This window comes from Lissotriton vulgaris, chromosome 4_1 (genome assembly GCF_964263255.1).
Source record: "Lissotriton vulgaris chromosome 4_1, aLisVul1.2, whole genome shotgun sequence".
NCBI classification, from domain to species: Eukaryota; Metazoa; Chordata; class Amphibia; order Caudata; family Salamandridae; genus Lissotriton; species Lissotriton vulgaris.
This window is the reverse complement of record NC_141691.1, coordinates 843,561,084-843,578,745: the sequence shown is the minus strand read 5'-3', so window position 1 is coordinate 843,578,745 and position 17,662 is coordinate 843,561,084. Positions and strand designations below refer to the sequence as shown.

The window sequence follows — 17,662 nt, the reverse complement described above, 5'->3', positions numbered from 1 at the left end:
TATACTTTGGAGCAACCACTGATATTGTGAATCATGGATACATTCATACTATAAACCTCTTCAGAACTAAGAAAACCTTGTTATTGTTTAATTTAATACATGTGGGTCCCATACTAGGTTTGGTTCTTTTTGAGAAATACATTGGTCAGTTGTATTACCTATTGTACATACTACTTTTATGGGCAGATCAAAATCTCGGCCTTAGTACAATAAAGATATATGGAGTGGTGTAGTCAAATTTGTGACATTTACAAACAATTGCTGTTAGGGAAGAAAGCAAAACATTTAAATAGTATCTTATGTTGGTAATTGACAACAACTTGAAACCCTGTCTACTATTACATTCAAAAGTCGGCCACAGCTCATGTCATGTCCGTCAAAGCCAGGTCAGTTGTGAAAACTTGTTGTTCTAAAGGTTGCTGTTCTAAAATGTTTGGGAAGCACTACGCTAAGATTATTCGGAGGCGTAGGGAAAACAGTACGCTATCAGTGACTGCAGGCGGTGCCAGAATCTACTAGAATCACCTTTGAGAAGGACAGATGGTGAATCCTGTTTTGCCAACCATGATGGGGATGGGACAGAAAATAAATAGGCCTGGGTATTGAAGTAAAAGTGGCCCCAATATAAATAAATAAAATAGCTAAAGGAACTAGCCCACATTTGCAAATTAGGGCAATTTTGAACGTGTAAAAACACGATGTAAAGATGTTATACAAGGTCTGCGAGACTGCATGTTGTATTAATATTAGGGAAAACAACTGTAAAAACCAGATCACCAGACCATATAACAGGCCCAGACACAGCCAAATACATATCCCACAAACAGAAATACAGACCAGACCTTTGGGCACTGCCTCATTGTCCTGTGGATACTGGCGAATGGTTGTTGCGCCAGAGAGGTTTTACTACGGCCGCAATGAGCATGGGATGAACTTGGGCGGGCGTGAGACTGGCTGAGGTAGAGCCTGATTGTGGTGATGGAGAAGCACTGGAAGACACCCCCAAGGAGTGCGATGAAGAGTAGAAACGTGATAGCTCTCCATCATTGAGTAAAAGCTAAGAAGCTGCTATGAAATGGGTTAACAAATGAGAAAGAAATGAATTTTTACCCCATCGGCACCGAGGAAGAAAGGGAAAAGAGAGGAGGTTTAGTGTGAATATTCTTCAGAAGTACATTTATAGAGCCAAGGGGTAGTGATGGCAGCCTTTAACAAAATTCTGTATACGTTGGATGCTGTAGAAAAGGCAAGGGCATGTCGGTTGAAAGCCGCCTGGAATTAGTAGAGACTATGATGGCAAATATGGAGGTGTCAGGGAAGGAGTTTGGATTCATGGCTTGACAGAGGATCAAGTTAGCCACTATGAATATGATTTAGTAGAGCGTGGCCACTTTAAAGGCAAAGTGAATAGTCCAATGTTGATGTTGAATGGTAGGATTTCAATCTTGGTGAACAAACAAGGCAGAACCCAAATACTCGTGCTAGGATTTTCTGCTGTTAATACGGACACATTGGTTACTATAACAAAGAAACTATCTTTAAAGGGTGTCTTCTGCCCATGATAAAAGCATACTGGTCAGAAGGCCCACCGTATTCCCTCTGTTGCTGTTGCCGGCACAGTCAAGCAAAATGAAAAGGCAATTATTATAGTGGTAAGAGATCCCAACTTCCATGAGCAGGTTTTGCACATGGCTGCATGCATGGGGAAGATGCTGGAGATGGTTACAGTTCAGGAAACAAATTAAAACCTTCCTACATTCCTAAAGAACTAAATCTGCAACTAGTCTTAACTAGGGGATGCCTTATATTGGGGCTGGTACATCATTCACTTTTATTTAGCTTTAGGATATTTCTTAGGAAGTGTCTGTTCATGCTTTAGAAATGGCACAATTAAGTAAAATCAAATTAAATGGATAGTAATCCCACCTCGCTCATCCTGGACCTGAGTTCATTAACACAGGGGAGATATTATTAAATGGCTATGAGAACAAATATTTGCAGCTTTCATCTGCTTTTTCATCTGCTTCCCTGCATGATCAAAAGTACTGAAGGAGGGGGGATCTTATGTTTCCATCCAGATAGAGGCAGCTCAGTCCTTTCTGGAATCACTGAAGAAAAACGTGACTGTAAAGGAAGACGTTTCCTGCACAGGTTGTAGATGGATGTAGTCGATCTCGCAGAGTGAAGGTTGTGCGTGCTAGATCTATAGTCTTATGTTGATGTTGTAGGTTATCTTATGAACTGGGGATTCCCAGCTATCCTGTCTCCTGCTTTCCCTTTCTTTATCCTTTCTACTTTTTACCTTCTCTTCCCTTTTCCCACTACCCCACTCTAACTTTCAAGCCTTTGCTCTTTCTTTGATGTTTAAGGGTGCACTGTACTTTCCTACAAACCGGAGCTTATATATTTTCAGCGGCTTTTTGCTTTGTGAAGTTATCAATAAAAGAATATTAAAACATAAAATTAGTAAGGTGAAGCTTCCATTGGATATTCATTAGTATTAAAATAGGCAATACTGGGCTCATTCCCAAATGCATTTTTGTGCACACAAAGTATTGCTCCTGTAGCACTCTTACATGTCTTTGTAAATTTGCCACAAAACATCTAAAATTGGGAATATTCAGGGGATATTCATGTACATTTGGTACAAATAGAGCAGACTGTGTCAGCTTTGAACTTTTAATAATAGGTAGTTGGATGTTTCTAAGCATGGGCGAATTTTGCGAATCTGGCGTTCGCGAATTTGCGTATTTGCGAACTCGCAATCCGCAAAATCTGCAAATTTGCGGATTTTTTGTTTTTATAGTGTTCGCAAGGGTTTCTGCCAGTTTGCGAGGATTTTGTACCAGCTCGCGATTGCGAACTTACTTGTCGGCACGCAACGGTCGCGACTATGTTGTTTCTATGTCTGGTTCATCATCACAGGTTCACAGCACCCTCTGTTTCAACACTGCCACCCTCTGTTTCACCCATGCCACCCTCTGGTACATCAATGCCACCCTCTGGTTCATCATCATCACTGTAGATTATAGGGGGGGGAAAGCAAGCACACCTGCCCTGCTTCAACCGACATGAATTAATTTGGGGTTGATTTATTAATGTGTCACTGTTTTAAAATTCCAGTCTGGCACCTGCTTCCTTATCTGTAATTTGCTTTCTGTTGCAGTGCAATTTTTTTTTCCAGGACCTTTGTGGCCTACTTGTAGCTATTCTATGATCCGGCTGTGAGGGTCAGAGCAGGGTCATACAATTGTTGCAACTAGCAACTGAACTCTGGAGGGGCCCCAGTCAGGAAGCACTACAGGGAATGGTTACTAATGATGAATTTGAACTTTTGCACCTGCTGAGTGCTTTCAGTTTAGCAAAACTCGTTTTTCTGCAGAACAGCAAATGTAATGCCCCAAACAAACTTACTTGTGAAAGTTGATTTCTAATCCAAAAGTGATCCAAAGAAAGTCAAAAGGCCTCAAATCCAAAAAAGGGCAGGCAAATGTCAACCTGAGGAGTTATTCTGATAAAAATCATCATTTTCAGAAGGTCTGTGCTGCTTGATAGTGGATTTCTTGTGCAGAATTGCAAATTTTGTAATTTCGCGAGTGCGAGATTGTTGCTGCCCGCCGCACCTACATGTTCGAAATTGCGAACTTACGCCGCACGCCGCAAAATTGTATCACCAAGAAAAAAAAATCCGCTGCGTGCGAATTTGCGGATTTTCGGTAAATTCGCGAGCGTTCGCGGATCGCGAATTTACCGAAAATCCGCAAAATCCGCGAGCGGAACGGATTTTCCGCCCATGCTTAGATGTTTCTAAGCGATTCACAAAGGCAGTAAGATTATGTAAAAAAAGTACTCCTGTTTTACTACTTTCCGTACTCATAAATGCTTTTGTGAACAGCAGCGGCTCGCACAGGTAAGAGCGGTGAGGTTGTAGGGTGCGGCGGGGTGAGGTGGATGGGGGTAGTGGAAGTCGGCAGACAACAGGTTAAGTAATATTAAATAAATAAAATAAAAAACACTTAACTTACGCTCCCCATATCCCTGAAGCGCAATACGGTGAGCCTAAGGTAAGTGGTTTTAGTTATTTATTTATTTAATATTACTTAACCCGTCGTCTGTCGACTTCCACTACCCCCACAACGCCCCGCCCCGCCCCACCCCACCTCACCACTCTTACCTGTGCCAGCCGCTACTGTTTGTGAATCGGCCTCATTGAGGTTAAGCTTAGTGACTGAATACAAACTGGTGCTTACCTGTCCAGAATATTGAGTTGCCAATCTTGTCAGGGCATCTATTGCATGATCTTTTTGTAACAATTCCAGTCCTGGGGCATCTGGATCGGGAACGTCACCCAGCCCATCTACTCCATGGAAATACGAAGCATGTATCCGGTCTCCAAGAATGGAAGTAGAAATTCCTCCAAACACAGGGATCTAAAAGATAATCAAGAAAGTGATATATTTACTTGAAACATTGACCTAAAATAGTGACCTTTACTGCCCTTAATGCCAAATAATGGGTTTTGAAAGCTCAAAGTGGAGACTTAATGGGACTTAGGCAGATGAGAAACAGTAACTGCTAAAGGTTGGAGGTTATTATCAAGCAAATGGCCAGTCATTTACTGCCAAATGCTTTAATGTATCAATACATCTATGTGTTGCTTCTCAAAACTAACACTTTATATCTTAAATTAAATTAGATTTATATATTTGTTTTTTTCTGGCAATTGACTTTATTAATACAAGCTAAAATATCATTAACATGTTCAGCAAATAATTTGACTTTCGATAAGCTAAGAAAAGTCCTAAAACTGCACAACCTCCTGGACCTGATGGACTTGCATGTCAGTTTTATATTTGATTGAAAACATGAATACCGGTTCTGATTTATGTTTTTTCCTCTGCCATGATGAATTTGAACTTTACTATGTCAATGAAGTTGTCTTACTTCACTCTTCTTTGCAAATTGGGTGAAGAACCGTTGGAGTGCAGCAGTTACAGATCTATCTTGCTAATTAACCCAGATGTAAAGATTTTACAGAGATTTGGGTTGAGTAATAATCAGTAAAGATTTATAAGGAAAAGAGGTGGAGTCAACAATATTAGAAATGAAGTAGATCTTTTCCATTTCCCCAGAGACAAATGAAAACACCACATGGGGTATTATTACAGAAAGTGCTCCGAGGCACAACAGGCATGTGCTCCCACTCTGTGCATGTCCCGTGGCACTTTAGCATCATAGAAGAGGCCACAGACACTTGTATGTCCCCTTCTGTAATACAGATAGTGCTGGGGCACATGTAGTGTCAGCGCTATCCCAAGAGGGAGTTCTCTCATTTGCATAGGGCGTGGCCCCATGCAAATTAGGGAATCTCCTTACCTCTGTGCCCACACCATATTATGGGTGTGATTTGTCAGTGTGCCTGCATGAGGACAGTCCTCTTGTGGATTAAAATGGGGTCCTATGGACCCAGAGGACAATAATTTGCAGGCAGGTGCAGTCACTTACTGTACCCGCCTGCAAGGGATCTGTAACCCCTCTTTAAAGTGCAGACTGTTGGCCGCCAACCCAGTGAAACACGGAGTGACTTTGAAGCAGCTGCTCCTTATTTCACTCGAATGCGCTGCCCCAGAGCAGCATGAGTTCGCAGCTTTCCTGGGGGAAGCGCATTCACTGTAATAGGGCGCACTTTCTGTGTTTGCATATGGTGCACCCATTGAAAGGTGTGCTGTGTGCAAACAGGAAAAGTTTGCCCTATGTGTAATAGGGTGCCTGGTGGTTAATTAGGAGCTAAAAAGGACTTTCAACATTCTTCACCAGTATTAACTCTGTCACAATGTACTGTGTGATTGTTTGTGTGATGATCCCCCGGATTTTTTGCTTTCACTCTACTATTTTTGCGGAACTTATTTTTGTTGGCATTAGGACTCTGTTCATTTTACCCCTGCTAACTAGTGGTAAAGTGCTTGTGCTCTCGCTTTTAAACATGGTAAAATTGGTATACATCTAATTGGAACATTTCATTTATTTATGGTTCTCTAGTGAATGGTTCTACATGTACTCAGGGCCAGTAAATTAAAAACTATTAGTGGGCTGCAGCACTCATTATGCCACCCACTAATGTACTACTGTAAAACATATCTCATGCCTGCCACTGCATTCTGTAGTCCAGTTTTAAACTGCTATTTTAGTGCAGCAAAACAAACGTTTTGCTAGATCTAAACCTGCCTTTTTAGGTCTCACCTAGGCTGAGCATGCGCTGTCTCTTCGAAACATGCTGTATCCAGAGTATATGCTTTAAGCTTCGCCCGTCTTTTTCGTTGGCTCCTTTGACTGGTGGTCGTAAATGCTTGTTTTTTGTTGGTTAATTGATTTAGTAGTCCCTCCTTTTGGACTGTTATAACCTCCCATGAGGACTGCCCTGTTACATGGGATCTTACTCTTTATGTTTTATTTACACTTTGTCGGAATTCTTTTATTAATGACTTTTTTGTATCTGCTGCTGCAGCCGCCACAACAATGCACTTTTCTGGGGTTTCACTGCCTTTTCACACCACACAGCAGCTAACATTTTAGTTACAAGTGCTTCAATTCATTCGTTCGCTAAGGAGCAGTGCTCTCCTGACTGGAATGCATTTTCATTTGTGTTGGCACTGACAAAAAAATGCGTTCAGATGATGGCATTTTTCTTTCATTCTTTTGTTTTATTTCCCTCGTTTGACTTTTGGATCAAAATGTGCTCAGATGTTGGACTTTCGGAATAAAACGGGCTCACATTGCTGCCTTATTATTTTTGAAATATATATGGCATTTTAATTATTATTATTTTTGCTTTTGGAGAAAAAAATAGACATAGCGCACCCATTTTTTTTTATAAGCTTTCAGACAAATACGCTCACAACTGTTGGTCTTTTTAATTTATTTGTAACATCTGTGCTCCAAAGGAGATGCACAATCTGGGATCCACACAACTTTCTGTAGGGACATCAGAAGCACGCTCTGAAAGAAGATGGTACCCTTGAAAAGGCTTACAAGGATGGGTCCGAGGCATTCAGAGCTCTGAAGGAAGTACTTATAGAAGCATGATTCTATGAATAACTTCCTGTACTTCTCCAGCTGCTTAACACAAGGTATCTTATGGAAAATGTACAGCCATTTAACTAAAAAATGACACCCAGCAAAAATCAATTACCAAACAAGGGGGCATATTATCAAGGCAGGCGAAATGGGATTATCACCAAGCGGCGATAATTTCATCGCCCTATTAGCAAGCTGTCGGTAACATCAGTTAGCGGCAGCTTTTAGTTGATAGCGAGCGGTTTGGCGCCCGCTTTGCATGTCAGCGATATTTATCGCTAATGACATGCAAAGTGGGCGTACCCAACCAGTTAGCGACTGAAAGCAGTCGCTAATGTCGCTATCACCTATTAGCAAGGCAGGCGTAGCGATAAAAAAATTTGTGCTAAGCACTAATATCTCTGAAAACTAACTCTTGCTCAGACCAGATCTTAGCCTGTATATCCAATGGAAGGTGGATATTCAGGCTAAGATATGTAACAACAACAAGAGAGTTAGGGCTCAAAGGACACTCCTATACCCCAAATGAAATACAATCAACAACAAAGGAGTGACTAGAAAAAAGAAACAAAGAAAATATTTTCAAGTGAAGTGAAATGTGAAAAATCACAATTGTTTATTATATATTACCCTCACTCACCCGACTATTGGGTGACATGCTTCATCATTGGGTATTTTCACCGGGCAGGTAAAAGACCTAGCCGGTGTGCTACGACACCTGCATCTGCAGTGGAGCTGGATTATATAAAAACAGTGAATGAAGTGAGAAAGTGATAAAAGTAAAAAGGTGCAAACGCTGATCCAAACCAAACTTTAATAAAGATCGGCGTGAGCATCTGGTTAAAAAGGGTGAGATGGATGATGTAGACCTTAAACTTGGGTCGTATCATCCAAATCACAGGGTCGACATGTTTCTGCTCTTAGGGCCAACTCGGCCGAGCTTTCATCAGGACCAAAGGACAAACACTGGGCGGTATGCACTCTCTAAGGTGCACCCTAACCTCAGTGTAGACGTTAAGTATTTCCAAACTCACGCTTCTTAGTACCGGTTTAAACCTGGGATTTCCAGGTCATGAGGATATGAAGCGGAGATGTATTTCACATCATGGGCCAAAGTGGTGGGGGTTTTCTTCACATCGGAGAAAACAGTGCTCCGATGACTCCCCGTATAGAAGCTAGCGTGATCTCAACCACTGCCCGGACCTGATGAAAGCTCGACCGAGTTGGCCCTAAGAGCAGAAACATGTCGACCCTGTGATGTGGATGATATTAAAGTTTGGTTTGGATCAGCGTTTGCACCTTTTTACTTTTATCACTTTATCACTTCATTCACTGTTTTTATATAATCCAGCTCCACTGCAGATGCAGGTGTCGTAGCACACCGGCTAGGTCTTTTACCTGCCCGGTGAAAATACCCAATGATGAAGCATGTCACCCAATAGTCGGGTGAGTGAGGGTAATATAATAAACAATTGTGATTTTTCACATTTCACTTCACTTGAAAATATTTTCTTTGTTTCTTTTTTCTAGTCACTCCTTTGTTGTTGATTGTATTCAGGCTAAGACCCTATTAGCGATAATGCCTGTGATATTCATATATTTTGCCGCTATCGCTGGATATTTTATCGCTTTGGAGATAAACGTTGCTAATAGCACGTTATCTCTGCGATGGCGTTAAAAAAAATGTTGCTAAGCTTCTTTAGCGATAAATATCGCTAGTTGTTGATAATATGCCCCATGGTTTATAAGGGGTTTTGAATCTCGCTAGAAAATTCATTTGGCATGGTTTTTTTCTTCTAAAATATTGGCAACATGTTTCCTTTTACTGGAGAGCCAAGATTTAGCTTCAAAGACTACACTCACTGTAAGGGAAATACCACCACCATTCGCGAATAAGATAAGCTCTGCACATTTGCTCCTGTGTCTGAAATGACTAAACAGTAGGGGGCAGTCTGACCACCACATGTAAAGTATTTTCGATTATAAATATGGAACCATTAACCAATTTATGAATGTAGGAAGCTAAATGAAAGCGGTATTTTAATACATTTGTATCTAGCACGTTTCAGTTTGCGATTGTGAATGTTACCATATCTTGTAACTTTCATGCTGGCCTGTTAAGTTAACCTGAGTCTGCTGTGTGTAATTAAGAAGAACAAGGAAAATGTACTTCAATTGTGAAAGACAACAATAGAAGAGAAATTGTTCCTAAATGGAAAATATAAACTCCGCTTCAAAATGCGGTTTTAATTGTCACTAGAAAAAACTCCACTTTGCGTGCAAATAAAATTGAAACGCGTTTGTAGATGGTTGGGTTTGTCTGACATTGAATAATCACTTTCAATGTTAGGCAAAACCATTATTTCAAAATTGCATACAAACGAGTTAACTTGAAAGTGCAACTGAAATATTTTGCATTCTAGTAATTGCAGTTCTGCTGGTAAGATTATGATGACTGCACGAACCAGAAGGCAATGTAACGAAATGACTAGGGTACTTCTGACTCTATTAGCCAAATATGCAGGTAAGTAAATATGTCGTTTTGCTTCATTTGGGTTTGGTCTTCTAAATACAGTGGCAGCCATGTTGTGTGTAAACATCACTCCTTCATGGAAACCTAATGTGTCTTTGATTTTTTTATCAGGGATTTAAAAGTGCAAAAAAATTAATTTGTTTGTTCATTTGAGACTAAAGGAATACTGAGTGGAGAGTTGAGTAGTACTATGATTTATTCTTACAAAATGTTCTTTAACTTGCCTTTCCTACTCTCTCTTTGGCCCTTTTATTTTGTTATTAAAGATGGAGGACTTTGTTGCCGACGCCCGCATCTCAGACACTTCTTCGTTGTAACTAGTGACATACAAGTTGTAGACTCCCAGTTGTCCAATCTAAGTGCTATGATGCTGCTCCGCTAACTGTGTTCAAATATTGTATTTTAGTGGCCCAATGCAGCAGCAATTCTATGCATATTTTAAAGATAAGTACTTATTTCATAAGATGTCATATATTTGTTAAATGGCTAAACACTTAAAAGGTCCAAAAACCAAGACTGATTGCATTGCAAATGCTTGTTAATACTTAGAAGTCACCCCTAAGTTAGGCTCTAAAGATTCATAGGGCAAGGTACATGATATTTAAAAAGTAGGACATGTGTACTTAAGTTTTACATCCTGACAATGAACAACTCCTAAAGTTGTTTTTTTCATTGTGGCAAGGCAGTCTCTCCCATAGACTAATACTTGGTTACCTTATTACATATAGTAAGTGGTACCTGTAGTTTGGGAACAGATAGAGAAACACTTATTTCACTCATTTGAATTGTAGTTTAATATCCTCTTCAATGGTAAAGTCAGATTTTAAGTAACTGTTCTTAAAATGCCACTTTTAGAAAGTCTGCATTTACCTGGCTATACTAAATGTCCCTTTCTGCTAGAGGCCAGTGCCACGTGATTTTGAATGGATCTCCTGAAGTGAGTTGTCATTCCTTCCAGACATTGGGACAAAAGGGGTCTGGGGGCAGGGGGATTGGATCTTCCTGACAGGATGGGTGGGGTGGAGTTGAATCCTGCCCTGCAACACATACAAAGGAACTTGACACCAGGTATGCCCTTTCCTTTGTTACCCTAGACAGTTTGGAGCCAAACCCAGTTGAAGGAGAAGGACTGACCAAAACTAGTTTGGGAGCAGACAAAGGATTGAACCCCCCCCCCACATATAAATGCTGGCACTAGGTATCAATGTGGCACCCTTGGACCCTCTCAGCAGAACACCCCTGGACCTGTGGAAGATTCAGAAGAAGTACTGCCCTGCTATCTATAGAGGAAGACTGTACCTGCTTGCCCAAAACCCAGGATCTCTAGAAGAGACTCTAAGGATCAGTTGGCTGACCTACTGTTTGAGCGACAGAGACATAAGATGTTTTCAAAGGCCTTCCCTGCAACTGCCCAGCTGACTTTCACCAACTGGACCTGCTGTAGCGCTGCTGCTGGCCTCTGCTGGACTAAGTCCTGAGCCCCAATGGGTGCTTCCCAGGCACTGGACCCTTGACTGGCATCAGGGTGTACTCCTCCTGTCACAAACTCAAACTTTGGGGCTCTTTGTGACTGAGCTTCTACCATTAGCAACATTCACTATCTCCCTGCAACACCAAGTTCAGACAATGACCTGCTCTTCACGTCACACTTAAACAGCCAGCATCTCCCGCCAACGCGAAGCTCTAACAATGAACTGGTCTTCCCACCGACAATTAACTCCTCGCAGCTCTTGCCAATGCGATGCTCTAGATGGGGCTTCTTGCCTGCACCTGAACTTTGAGAAGGTAAACTCCTTATCAGGACAATCCTGGTCCCCGTATCCAACCTCCGTTCCGTCGCGGTCGGACTGAACATGCGACTTTGACCGAGTCCAGTGCACTCAGATACCAGCGAATAACACTTTGTGTTTTCTAGTGCTATTTTTGCCTAAAAATGTAGAACTCATAACTCTGGTTCCACTTATTGGATTTATGTTGTTTTGGTGTCATCTTATTAACAAAATGTTACTTTCTGTTTCTACATTTTCTAGGGATTTTTATTGTTTTGGCTTTTCACTTTAATACTGTTTGAATGCTACATAAATACTTTACACATTGCTTCTAAGTGAAGCCGGACTGCTTTTGTTCCAAGCAACCAGAGGGTTACGCACAAGTTTAGTTAGTACCTTTTGTGGTTCCCTCTGACAAGGATTGTGTCTATTATTTGAGTGGAGCTTTCACTTCCTCTCAACTAATAAACCAATTTCTTTGCAGTGACTGTAGGAACGGGACCTTTTTGACATGGTCATCCCCACTTTTTGGACGGTATTTGATGTGATTTCGACTTGAAGAGCACTGAGTTCCTGCTAACCAGGTCCCCAGTGCTAGACCTCATTCCCAAAACTATGCTACTATTTTTCCCATTGTCGATACCTTTAGTACCCTCAGTAAGTCCCTAGAAAATGGTACCTCTGGTACCTAGGGCCTGAGGTACTAAAGAAGATCCATAAGGGCTGCAGCATGAACTGTGACACTCTAGGAGACCCCTCACCAAACACATACAAGATTGTAATTGCAGGTTGTGTGTTTTGGTGCAGACCCAAAAGTGAAAACATGACAGGGTGCTTTAGATTACAGGCAAGGACATAGCTGCCTGAGCAGATATGCCCCGGTGCTGGTCAGTTCCATTGCGACCAATACAAGTGATCAGGGAAGCTATTTTAAAACATGTGCCGGACGCTGGTGAAAACGAGTTCCCCAGCTACATGATGGATTCTCTAAAAAGAGGGATATTTGGTATCAAACATCTCGTAATAATAAACCTATACTAATGCCAGTGCCGGAGTTAGTGATCCATGTACCTCGTGGAACATCTTCATTGAGAAAGAAACTGCATCCATCAAGAGATACATCACTTGGGAGCCCCAGCAGACCATTGCCCACACCATATATTCAACTTCAGCAATCAACCAATCAGCAAAAACTCACCAAGGCCCTCATATCCTCTAACACCATGACCCACTTCCCACAGAAATGGAAACATGCCGACGTGAAGCTACTGGTGAAGAAGCCATCCACAGACCCAGGAGAACCTAAGAACGGCCGACACATCTCCCTACTCCCTTTCCCAGCCGAACTCATTGAGAAAGCCATCAACATCCAGCTCACCAGACATCTAGAGAACTACAACCCTCTGGAGCCCTCCCAATCCGGTTTCAGAGCAAACCACAGCACAGAGACTGCCATAGTCGCAGCCACGGCTGACATCAGAATGCTGCTAGACCACAGAGAAAGAGCAGTCCTCATCCTCCTCGAACTCTCAGCTGCTTTCAACACCATATCCCCCAACACACTGATCAACAGACTCCACCAGATTGGAATCCAAGGAGCAGCCCTCAAGAGGATTGCATCCTACCTCACATGAAGAAAGCAGAAGGTCATCCGCCTACTTTGCTCCTCGCTCCCTAACAACATCAGCTGCAGTGTACCTCAAGGCTCCCCTCAGCCCAGCTCTCTTCAACGTATACATGGTGTCCCTGGCCAACATCGGCAAGAGCCACAGACTCAATATCATCCCCTACGCTGACGACACCCACTTCTTCCTCTCTCTGATCAACAACCCAACAATCACCAAGGACAAGTTCCAAAGATGCATGAACAACATGGCCGCTTGATGAACAACTGCCTCAAACTCAACACTGATAAGACAGAAGTACTCTAAACAATAAACAAAGAAGGGGGTTCCCCGAGGATTGCTTAGTGATATGGCAGGAGATTGGGGGGAAGAAACCAATGAAAAGAAAAGGAGAGTACCCTGCCTCAGGATAAATAGGCCCTAATTAAAGGGTCCAAAGGATATACATGGAGGGGTGATTCACCTAGAGTTTGACACGAACCATCACAATTAAATGGTCAAATTGAATAGGCTATACAATTCATGATGAAAAATATATATTTTTATTATTTTTTGTTTTCTAATCACATAGATAAAAAAGATTTTTTCATTATTTCAGTATGTCGATAGTGCATATATACCATAAATAAAACAGACAATTTTCTACAGACAATAGACATAAGGGAAATTTGTCCCACCCAGTAAAGGCCAATGTTTTATAGACACCGTCTCATTCACACTCACTCCCCACTCTAACTAAACGAATATCATACATCATTCATTCTATCATTCAGTTTTTCTACTCCTTGCAAGTACAACACAACAATGGTTCCTGTGCTGAAAATGTCAAGATGTTATTCCAGATAGGTGGTTTTGACTATAGGTCCTGATGTAAAATGGACCGTAGCTGTGTTTCTGGAGACATACGCCGACGCGCGTTTCGGTGACAAGCCAAAGCGGCAGCACCTTCGTCAGGGCAAGGGGCAGTTTACTGGGGCGGACACAATAATAAAATTCTGGTTTTTACTTTCTTTGCTCAAAGGATTTCAGGTGTCAGACGACTTCTTCACACGTGGACGGTCGTAGAAACCGAGGGTGGTATAAAAAACCAGGCTTCAACCTATTTAGATTCGCATTTGGTCGGTACCCAACGTGTCGTTTTGATATCCTTCTCCTTTTCAGGGGATAGTATGGGGCCGCGTGCTAGTACATCGCACTTACGCCAGAAAGGTTTTTTTTAGAAGTCGTAAGGCTCCAAAAAAAAGGTCACGTCTCTCCTTTTCCAAGAACACCGGCTAAACAATTAATATATTTGTCTCTGGCATACCTTTAGACAACAGAGGTATTTTCATAACCCACACAGGGTTCCGATGGTATAGGACTTTGGTATTTTTCTAATGGCCCATTGCGCAGCAGTTTCGAAGGGGGATAAGATAGCCTCAATTCTATATTTGTCTGCAGCGGTACCTTCGTTTCACTGGTAGTTGTTCTTCGAGTGGTGTTCGAGTGGTGTTCGAGTGGTGTTCCGCCGACCTAACCTGCCGGCCGGCAGGTTAGGTCGGCGGAACACCACTCGAAGAACAACTACCAGTGAAACGAAGGTACCGCTGCAGACAAATATAGAATTGAGGCTATCTTATCCCCCTTCGAAACTGCTGCGCAATGGGCCATTAGAAAAATACCAAAGTCCTATACCATCGGAACCCTGTGTGGGTTATGAAAATACCTCTGTTGTCTAAAGGTATGCCAGAGACAAATATATTAATTGTTTAGCCGGTGTTCTTGGAAAAGGAGAGACGTGACCTTTTTTTTGGAGCCTTACGACTTCTAAAAAAAACCTTTCTGGCGTAAGTGCGATGTACTAGCACGCGGCCCCATACTATCCCCTGAAAAGGAGAAGGATATCAAAACGACACGTTGGGTACCGACCAAATGCGAATCTAAATAGGTTGAAGCCTGGTTTTTTATACCACCCTCGGTTTCTACGACCGTCCACGTGTGAAGAAGTCGTCTGACACCTGAAATCCTTTGAGCAAAGAAAGTAAAAACCAGAATTTTATTATTGTGTCCGCCCCAGTAAACTGCCCCTTGCCCTGACGAAGGTGCTGCCGCTTTGGCTTGTCACCGAAACGCGCGTCGGCGTATGTCTCCAGAAACACAGCTACGGTCCATTTTACATCAGGACCTATAGTCAAAACCACCTATCTGGAATAACATCTTGACATTTTCAGCACAGGAACCATCGTTGTGTTGTACTTGCAAGGAGTAGAAAAACTGAATGATAGAATGAATGATGTATGATATTCGTTTAGTTAGAGTGGGGAGTGAGTGTGAATGAGACGGTGTCTATAAAACATTGGCCTTTACTGGGTGGGACAAATTTCCCTTATGTCTATTGTCTGTAGAAAATTGTCTGTTTTATTTATGGTATATATGCACTATCGACATACTGAAATAATGAAAAAATCTTTTTTATCTATGTGATTAGAAAACAAAAAATAATAAAAATATATATTTTTCATCATGAATTGTATAGCCTATTCAATTTGACCATTTAATTGTGATGGTTCGTGTCAAACTCTAGGTGAATCACCCCTCCATGTATATCCTTTGGACCCTTTAATTAGGGCCTATTTATCCTGAGGCAGGGTACTCTCCTTTTCTTTTCATAAGACAGAAGTACTCATCTTCGGGAAAGGCAAGGATACCCTCTGGAACAACAAATTGTGGCCACCTGAGCAGGGCCCAACCCCCAAACACACCTGCAACCTTGGAATCATCCTTAAAAGCCAACTATCCATGAAAAATCAGGTTGGCGCCATCTCCTCTGCTTGCATTCTCACCCTCTGAATGCTCAGGAAGGTCTTCAGATGGCTCCAAACTAACACCAGGCGAACTGTCACACAAGCTCTCATCACCAGCAGTCTAGAGTACAGCAACTCCTTCTACGTAGGAATCACTGCCCAACTTACGAGGAAACTCCAGGCAATTCAGAACACATCAGCAAAAGTCAACTTCGACCTCCCTAGATGGATGCACATCACCCCTCATCTCTGGAAACTCCACTGGCTATCACTAGGGAAGAGTTGCCAGGTCAAGTTGCTCATCCATGCTTATAGGCACTGCACTATGGAGGCCTGGTGCATTTCAACAATCAAATCTGCCGGATGAACAGTGGAGGCCTCTCCTTCACCCACCTAGAAGCTAAGGCCTGGAACAACCTTCTCCTGCACCTGGGTGGGCTGCCCACACTGCTGCCACGACTCAGGAACCTTATTGGAGCAGCAGAGCTGCTTTTCTGCAGCCTGTAGGCACCCAGAGAGACCAGAGAGGAGTCCGGACTGCCAAAACCCGACACTGGAAAGCAACACTGCACCTGTGCCGTCTATCCCAAGCGGAAGTGGGCTAACGGTGCCAACATGGCCCCCAGGCATTCCAGAGACAAAGCCTACCCGGACTTGCCCACTGTGGACTTCCCTATACTGCCTGCAGCCTCTATTTGCAGGCTCCCAGCATCGCAAGCGCTCCCGGTGACGGAAATCTGGGGGCTGAAAACACTTTTACACCCTTTGCCCCTGGTCCATGGAGAAGAGGACCAAAGATGTCTCTACATCCCCAAGCCTTGTGAGACTTGAGCCCCTCTTGTAGTTCAGACGACTGGCTTCTCAGTCCAGGCCTGCAGCCTCTTTTTGACTGGACCGATCCCCATAGGTTAACATTGGGCACCCAAAACTGAAAAGCACCTCTGCACATTGCTGCCCCAGTGCTGCCCGAGGTGACCTGTTGGTGATGCCATAAGTCTCTGCGAAGGACCCAAATGCAGTACATGGTTTCCCACCCCATCGATAGCAATGGGCACCCGACACTGAAAAGCACCTCTGCACCAGGCCACCTCAGTGCCGCCCAAGGTGACCTGTAGATGTTGCCTTGGACCTTGCCCCATACTCACCTTAAGTCCAGGAGATTAGACTTGCACGTCATTGTACTGTACCTGAATGCTGTAGTTGCACAGCCTTCCTGTCAGAACCTATACGAGTTCTTTCAGAATTCAGAAGTTCTAATGCTTACTAAAATCCATACCATTAATACTAGGCCTCCTTAGATCCATGCCCTTTGAGACGGATGGGTTTTCTAAATTCCCGAGAACATGACCCTGGTATAGGCTTTCTAGACCTCTGAAAGTAAGGACTTTGTCCATGTGCCAGCCCAAGACAGAAAACTAGATGGACTGCAACAACCCCACAGCCCACTGAACACTATTTTAGTAGGGTGCGTTTGTAGGTTAAAATCAATCCTGTCAGATATCACAGGAAGAATTAGTGGAAAGGCACACTCAGGAACACTAGGTAACTGGGATATATTTCCAAGATGTATTTTTAAAATCAAAATGCTATAGTAGCGCATAAAAATTGGATAGTAACTATTATAAGGATCAACAAAATAGTGCCAACAAGATTTACTAATAGTGTCAGTATTGTAACATATTGGTAAAATCATAAGATTCTTTTATATTACATTTGTCAACCCCACGCTCATGTCTTTGGCTAACTAAACTATCAATAGCACCAAAGAAAGAGCTTAATTTCAAGTTTCAAAGAAGGTTTGTACCCGCACACTTCGTCTAAACAACCAAACCATAGTTAAAAGGCTGTTGATTATATCTTCTGCCGCTTTCGCCACTC

At 42.5% G+C, this 17,662-nt stretch overlaps 1 protein-coding gene across 1 annotated transcript in view; it reads right to left on the bottom strand.

Annotated features, from left to right (window-relative positions):
• The window catches only part of LOC147722661 (uncharacterized), a 164,423-nt gene that overhangs the window by 133,290 nt on the left and 13,471 nt on the right, over window positions 1–17,662 (bottom strand). Inside the window, exon 3 of the mRNA XM_086965164.1 lies at window positions 4,251–4,430. Within this exon, the coding sequence (XP_086821290.1) occupies window positions 4,251–4,430 (180 nt within the window). The remainder of the gene's footprint in view (window positions 1–4,250; window positions 4,431–17,662) is intronic.